This window comes from Anser anser (assembly GCF_964211835.1).
Source record: "Anser anser genome assembly, chromosome: 29".
NCBI lineage: Eukaryota > Metazoa > Chordata > Aves > Anseriformes > Anatidae > Anser > Anser anser.
In genome coordinates this window covers 2557156-2565483 of record NC_139750.1, presented here as the reverse complement: position 1 = coordinate 2565483, position 8328 = coordinate 2557156, and the positions used below count along the sequence as shown (strand labels likewise).

Here is an 8328-nt window from a genome sequence, read left to right as displayed (position 1 = left end):
CCACAAGGAACCTTGTACCATCAACAAGAACTTGCTTCCTCTTCTATGCACAGATCTCAGAGTTTGTCTTTTCCTGTAGATAATCGTACGAACGTGTTATTCTTTAGGTTTACACCACTTCTCTTGAGGCTTCATCCAATCATCTCTGAATCTGTCACAAATGCTTTGAATGCTGTACAAGACCTGACCTCCCTACCAGCATCTCTGGAAAAAAACAGGATCCTGAATGCACTGCCAATGTCTCCTGGGGCAGTGAAGAAATGAGTCAAGGGAGGCAGGAGACCATTGTCTGAGTCAGGATGTCATAATCAAACTAAAGCATAGAAAGGAAAAGCAAAGGCAGTGGAGGTAGGGACAAACAAATTGGAAAGTTTATAGGGATATGGCCCAGGAGTTTAGAGATGGGATCAGGAAAGCCAAGGCACAGCTGGAGAGAAACTTAGCTAGGGATGCAAAGAATAACAAGAAGGGTTTCTGCAGATACATAAGGCAGCAAAGAAATTGTACCCTCCGTAAAAAGGGTCACAGGGGACCTGACTAAAACTGACATGGAAAAGGCTGAGGTACTCAACACCATTTTGGACTTTCTCATCAGCCCATTCCACACCTCCCAAGTCACAAAATGTCAATGCGGGGACGGGGGAGGTGAAGTCCACTCACTGTAGAGAGAGAACAGGTTTGAAACTACCTGAGGAACCTGAGGGTGTAAACTCCATGAGACCCAATCAGGTGCATGCCAGGGTTCTGAGGGAACGGGCAGATGAAGTTCCTAAGCCACTATCCATCATATTGGAAAAGTTGTTGGGGTCAGGTGATGTCCCCAGAAGTCTGAAAATATAACACCTATTTTTAAAATTGCTAAAAATGACAACCCAGGGACCTACATGCTGGTCAGCCTTACCTCTGTGCCTGGGAAGATCTCGGAGCAGAACCTCCTGGAAAGCATGCTAAGGTTCATGGAAGACAGGGAGGGGATTTGAGACGGCCAAAATTGCAGTTGATACAGTAAAGGGAAGGGACGCCATGCAGAGGAACCTAGACAGCCTTGAGGAGTGGGCTCATGTGAACCTCCTGCAGTTCAACAAGGCCAAGCACAAGGTCCTGTTCCCAGGACCAGTGGGACTTGTCCCAGGACAAGTGTCCTGGGTCAGGACACTCCCCAGCATCAGTGAAGATTGAGTGATGACTGGTATGAGAGCAGACCTGCAGAGAAGGACTTGGGGATATTGGTAGACGGAAACCTGGAAATGAGCTGGCAATGTTCACTTACAGCCCAGAAAGCCAGTCGTATCCTGGACTGGATCATAATACCATAGGTGGCAGGTCTAGGGAAGTGATTCTCCTCCTCTTCTCCATCTGTGTGAGACCCCACCTGCATCCTGCTTTAGGGTCCTAGTGTAAGAAAGAAGTAGACGTATGATAGAAGGTCGCAAAAATAATCACAGGACTGGAAAACCTCATCAAGAAAGCTTGGGAGAGCCGGGGTACTTCAGAGTATAGAAGAAAGGCCTCTGAGGAGACCTTAATGCGGCCTTGCAATACATAAAGGGGGTGTACTGGAAAGTTGTGGATAGATGCTTTAACAGGATGTATAGTGACAGGACAAGAGGGAACATTTTCAAACTACAAGAGGGTAGATTTTGATCTCCAATAAGGTAGAAATTCTTTAATGTGATGGTAGCTAGATACAGGACCAGGTTGCCTGTAGAAGTTGGGGATGCCCCCTCCCTTAAAGTGTTGAAGCTCAACTTGGATGGGGCTCTGAGCAACTTCCACTAGTGGGAGAGAAGGTGTCCCTGCCCATGTCAGGGGAGGATGGAACTAGATGATCATAGAATGATTGAAGGTCTCCCCAAAGCCTTCTCTCCTGCAAACTGAACAACCACAACTCTCTCAGCCTGTCTTCACAGGAGAGGTCCTTGAGCCCTGTGATCGTCTTTGTGGCCCTCCTCTGGACTTGTTCTAATATTCCCACTTTCTTCTTATGCTGGGGGCCCCAGAGCTGAACAACGTACTCTGGTGGGGTCTCATGAGAGCAGAGTAGAGGGGAAGAATCTCCTCCCCTGCCCTGCTGGCCATGCTTCTTTTGATGTAACCCAGGATACGGTTGGTTTTCTGGGCTGCAAACACACACTGCCAGCTCACGCTGAGTTTTGCATCCACCAACACACCCATGTTCTTCTCCTCAGGGCTGCTTTCAATCCATTCTCTGCCCAGCCTGTATTTGTCCTTGGCATTGCCCCAGACCAGATGCAGGACCTTGAACTTGGCCTGGTTGAACTCCATGAGGTTTGCACAGGCCCACGTCTCAAGCCTGTCAAGGTACTTCTGGATGGCTTCCCTTCCCCCCGTCATGTCAACTGCACTGCACAGCTTGGTGTCATCGGCAAACCTGACGAGGGTGCACTTGATCCCACTGTCCATGTAACCAACAAAGATGGTAAACAGTGCTGGTCCCAATACTTAACCCTGAGGAATACCACTCTTTACTGATCTCCAGTTTGATGTTGATACAGTGACTGCAACCCTTTGAGTATGATCATCCAGCCAATTCCTTACCCGGCGAGTAGTCCACCCGTCAAATCCATGTCTCTCCAATTTAGAGATGAGAATATCATGGGGGGGCATTGTCAAATGCATTGTACAAGTTCAGGTAGATGATGTCAGTTGCTCTTCCCCTATCCACCAATGCTGTAATCTTACCGTAGAAGGCCACCAGATTTATCAGGCACAATATGCCCTTAATGAAGACATGTTGGCTGTCACCAATCACCGCCTCATTTTCTCTGTGTACGATCTTTCCTGGAGTGCTGCAAAGAATGGCTGTAAGTTCTTCAGAAAGGAGAGGCAACAAAGGAGGGGCAGTGGTGTGGCTCTTTACATTAGAGAGTGTTTCGATGTTGTAGAGCTCAGGGCTGGGAATGATATGGTTATGCCCCTATGAATAAGGATCAGGGGGAAAGCCAACAAGGCGGACATCCTGGTGGGGGTCTGTTATAGATCTCCAAATGAGGATGAAGAAATGGATGAAGCATTCTGCAAGCAGTTGGTGGAAGTCATGTAATTGTCAGCACCTGTACTCATGAGGGACTTAAAGTTCCTGGACATACTCTGGGAATACAATACAGCTCAGAGGAAGTGGTCTAGGAGGTTCCTGGAGCATGTGGAAGATAGCTTCCTGATTCAGCTGGTTAGTGAGCCTACCAGGGGTGTGCCCTGTTAGACCTGCTGTTCATGAACAGAGAAGGACTGGTGGGAGATGTGGTGGTAGGGAGCTGTCTTGGGCAGAGTGACCATGAAATGGTAGAGTCCTCTATTCTTGGTGAAGTCAAGAGGGAGGTCAGTAAAACTGCTACCTTGGACTTCCAGAGGGCAGACTTTGAGCTGTTCGGGACCCTGGTCTGGAGGGTTCCTTGGGAGTCAATCCTGAAAGGCAGGGGTGTGCAGGAAGGCTGGATGCTCCTCCAGAAGGAAGTCTGAATGGTGCAGGAGCAGGCTGTCCCGTGTGCCTTAAAATGAGACAGCAGGGAAGAAGACTGGCATGTCTGAACGGGGAACTTTTGCTGAGTGTCCACGAGAAAAAGAGAGCTTATGTCCAGTGGAAGAAGGGACAGACAACTTGGGGAGAGTGCAAAGAAGTTTCTAGCATATACAGGGAAAAAATCAGAAAGGCAAAAGCCCAGCATGAGCTCATCATGGCCACTGTGGTAAAAGATAACAAATAATCTTTTTACAGATCTATTAAGAGTAAGAGGAGGACCAAGGAGAATCTGCATCTTTTACTGGAAAAAGTTAGAGACCTGCTATTCCACCTGGTCTGTCACAGGTCCATTGGGCCAGATGGGATCCACCCGAGGGTGCTGAGGGAGCTGGCGGATACGATTGCTGAACTGCTTTCCACCATCTATCAGCAGTCATGGTCATCCAGAGAGGTCCCAGATGACTGGAGACTTGCAAATGTGACACCCATCTCTAACAAGGGTCATAAGGAGAACCTGGGGAACTACAGGCCTGTCAGCCTGACAGGAAAGGTGAGGGAACAGGTCATCTTGGATACAATCACACACCATATATGGGACAACCAGGGGGATCGGGCCTAATCAGCATGGGTTCATGAAAGGCATGAACCTGCCTGACCAACCTCATTTCCTTCTATGACCAGGTGACCTGCTTGGTGGATGACGGAAAGGTTGTTGATGTAGCCTACCTAGATTTCAGCAAGACCTTTGACACAGTCTCCCACAGTATTCTCCTGGAGAAGCTGGCAGCCCATGGCTTGGACAGGTACATACTTTGCTGGGTTAAAAACTGGCTGGATGACCAGGCCCAGAGAGTGGTGGTGAACGGACTGAAATCAAGCTGGTGACCGGTCACTGGTGGTGTTCCCTAGGGGTCGGAGTTGGGGCCCAACCCCTTTAATATCTTTCTTGATGACTTGGATAAGGGAATTGAGCGCATCTTCAGTAAGTTTGTAGAGAACACCAGGTTGGGGAGACGTGTCAGTCTGCTGGAGTGTAGGAAGGCCCTGCATAGGGACCTGGACAGGATGGGTTGATGGGCAGAGGCCAATGGGATGAGGTTCAACATGGCTAAGTGCCAGGTCCTGCACTTTGGCCACATTAACCCCATGTAACACTACAGGTTTAGGGCAGAGTGGCTGGAAAGCTGTGAAGAGGAAAAGGAAAAGGAAAAGGAAAAGGTGCTGGTTGATGCTCACCTGAATATGAGCCAGCAGTGTGCCCAGGTGGCCAAGAAGGCCAACGGCATCCTGCTTTGTGTCAGGAATAGTGCAGCCAGCAGGACCAGGGAGGTGATCATCCCCCTGTACTCAGCTCTGGTGAGGCCGCACCTTGAGTACTGTGTTCAGTTTTGGGCCCCTCACTACAGGAAGGACATCGAGGCCCTGGAACATGTCCAAAGAAGAGCTACGAAGCTGGTGAATGGTCTGGAACACAAGTCCTATGAGGAGTGGCTGAGGGAACTGGGGTTGTATAGACTGGAGAAGAGGAGGCTCAGGGGAGATGCTATTGCTCTATACAACAACCTCTATATACAACTACCTGAAAGGAAGTTGTGGGGAGCTGAGGGTCGGCCTCTTCTCGCAGAAAACTAGTGATAGAACTATAGGGAACGGCCTCAAGTTGCACCAGGGGAGGTTTAGTTTGGAAATTAGGAGACATTTCTTCTCAGAAAGAGTACTCAGGCATTGGAACAGGTTGCCCAGGGAAGTGGTGGAGTCATGATCTCTGGGGGTGTTCCATGAAAGGTTGGACCTGGAGTTTAGTGACATGGTTTAGTGGGTGACATTAGCAGTAGGGTGATGGTTGGGCCAGATGATCTTGAAGGTCCTTTCCAACCTTAATGATTTGATGAATGAGCTGGCACTGTGTGTATGAAGCCCAGAAAGCCAACTGTATCCTGGGTTCTGTCAAAAACAGCGATGACAGCAGGATAAGGGAGATGATTCTCCCTCTCTACTCTCCTCTTGTGAGACCCTACCTGGAGTCCTGCATCCAGCTCTGGGGGCCCAGCACAACAGACATGTAAGATTTAGGACTTAGAGAGTGGGACCAGAGCAGAGCCACAGAAGTGATCAGTGGAGCGGAACACCTCTCCCATGAAGACAGTTGGGCTTGTTTAACCTAGAGAAGAGAACACTCTGGGGGAAACCTTCTTCAGGCCTTCCAATACTTAAAAGGGGCTTACAAGAAAGATGGGGAGAGACTCTTTCTAAGTCCAACAATTTGTGACTCAGTCATTCTGGAATACCTGGTAATGTTTCTGAGAACTTTTCAGTAGTATCCTTGCACCTGTTGTACCACAGGTTCCCATGAGAGCCTCATTTTGAGAATTACCCTGCTCAATGTGTAACCTTGAGGAGCAGGGATTTACAAGCACCAGCCTCAAAGGCCTCAAAACACAGGACTGTCATGCAGTCTGTCTGTGAAGTCCAACCCTTTCTTCCCTGAGTCAGAAGGGACCTCTGGAGGTGTCCACTACCATCATCTTCTCTGAGCAGTGATAGCTTCACAGGTAGATCAGGTTAGTCAGTGCTTTCTGCAGCTGGGTATTGAAGTCTCTGGGCCCATGACCCAGTGCTGATCCACTGGTGGCTGTACCCCCAGTATAGACACTGATGCCAGCAGAAGGGTGGAGCTGGTCAAATTTCAAAGATCAGCTCCCCTTGGGCAGTGGGGAATGGCTGTTCCCGTGCTCCCCACATGTGATCCCCAAGCTGGCAGTGCTCCTTTGCAGAGCAAATGGGCTGTGGTGCTGTGGGGTCAATATGCATGGCTGTGCTGGTCAGGGTGGGAAGCAGATTCAGCTAGGTCTAGATCACTGGGCTGAACCAGACAGAAGTACTTCACGAAGGGGGAAATGAATCACCCCCCAGCTTCCCTTCCCACTGCCTCCTGGGTTCCCAATCTCTTCTCTGAGATTGCAGAGTCACAGGTTCCCTGTGAATACCTGGCTTTAGTTCTTTCCCTGTGGCTGAGATCACAGTGGGAGATCTCTCACTTTCAGAGGGGCAGCAGTCACTGCCCACACCAGGCTCCGCTGTCCCTGGAGGTACCCTGGGCTGTGCAGGTAGCTCCAGATTCCTCTCCTGAAAGATATCATCTATGGGTCACATGTGGGAACAGCCCTGGCTATGTAATGCAGTGACCGTTTGCTGCCTCTGCTGTCAGCAGACACCCATGGGTGAGTTTAAATCTAGCCCTTGGTCTCTGACAGGTCACGAATCAACAGTGAGCCATTCTCTCCTGAACTGAAGGAGGAACAGACCCTTGTGGGGAACAATTCTTTGGGCCTATTCTTGACACTGGTTTGGGAGAGAAATCCTAGCCTTCGGGCAGTGCACACGGGTTATCCCATTTATTACAAAGTTTTTATGAGAGAATTAACTGACTCACAGTTACATGTACATGTATAAAGCATCCATATGAGACAGAGCAGTTTCACTCATTCATTGCAGTGGGAGGAATCCAAACATTTATGTGGGAATGCAAGAAGCAAAAGCAGTCAATATGACAATAAGGAAAAAGCAATTTTATTAATAATGAAAAAAAAAAAACCACATTTGTTGCAAAAAAAAAAAAAAAAAAAACAAACAATGGGATGCACAATTTTCATTTCTGGAGAGTGAAAGAAACTTTATGAGTACTGAAAAACATCCCCCAAATCAGTTTCCTAACAGCATCCTTTAGCTCCTGGTTCCTCATGCTGTAGATGAGGGGGTTCACTGCGGGAGGCATCACCGAGTACAGAACTGCCAGCAAAAGATTAAGGGAGGAGGAGGACATGGAGGGGGGCTTCAGGTAGGCAAACACGATATTGCTGATGAACAGGGAGACAACAGCCAGGTGAGGGAGGCAAGTGGAAAAAGCTTTGTGCTGGCCCTGCTTTGAGGGGATCCTCAGCACAGCCCTGAAGATCTGCACATAGGACAGCACAAGGAAGACAAAACACCCAGATGCTAAACAGACACTAGCCACAACAAGCCCAGCTTCCCTGAAGTAGGCGTCTGAGCAGGAGAGCTTGAGGATCTGGGGAATTTCACAGAAGAACTGGTCCAGGGCATTGCCTTGGCAGAGCGGGAGGGAGAAAGTATTGGCAGTGTGCAGCACAGCATAGAGGAAAGGACTACCCCAAGTAGCCGCTGCCATGTTGACACAAGTACTGCTGGCCATTATTGTCTGATAGTTCAGGGGCTTGCAGATGGCAATGTAGCGGTCATAGGACATGATGGTGAGAAGAGAAAACTCTGCTGTGACAAAGACAACAAACATAAAGACCTGGGTAGCACAACCTGCGTACGAAATGGCTGTGGTGTCCCACAGGGAATTGGCCATGGCTTTAGGGACAGTGGTGGAGATGGAGCCCAGGTCAATGAGGGCGAGGTTGAGGAGGAAGAAGTACATGGGTTTGTGGAGGTGGTGGTCGCAGGCTACGGCTGTGAGGATGAGGCCATTGCCCAGGAGGGCAGCCAGGTAGATGCCCAGGAAGAGCCCGAAGTGCAGGAGCTGCAGCTCGCGGGTTTCTGTGAATGGCAGGAGGAGGAACTCATTGGGGAAGGTGCTGTTGTACATTTGCTGCCTCAGGGCATGGTTGGCTGTCCATGGAGGAAAAGACAGATATATGTTAGAGAAACTTCTCCAAGCAAAACCCACTCCTTCTCTCAGAAGAATCACAGAAAATCAGCGTTCCCTGAGCTGAATGATTCATCTCATTCTCCGCCCCTCCCATCTGAATGACAGTTTGCCTGACAGTATAAAATGAAGCTTGGGTGACTTGTTCCCTTGAAGACACCTTTGTACGGGTATGGGG

The 8328-nt window shown here is 49.2% G+C and overlaps 1 protein-coding gene across 1 annotated transcript; it reads right to left on the bottom strand.

Moving 5' to 3' along the window:
• Window positions 1-7130: 7130 nt before the first annotated feature.
• Window positions 7131-8090, bottom strand: LOC310887787 (olfactory receptor 14C36-like; the record flags this gene model as incomplete). Its single annotated transcript, XM_083813951.1, has 1 exon — window positions 7131-8090. The coding sequence occupies one exon, from the start codon at window positions 8088-8090 to the stop codon at window positions 7131-7133; it is 960 nt and encodes a 319-aa protein (XP_083670077.1).
• Between the last annotated feature and the right edge of the window lie 238 nt (window positions 8091-8328).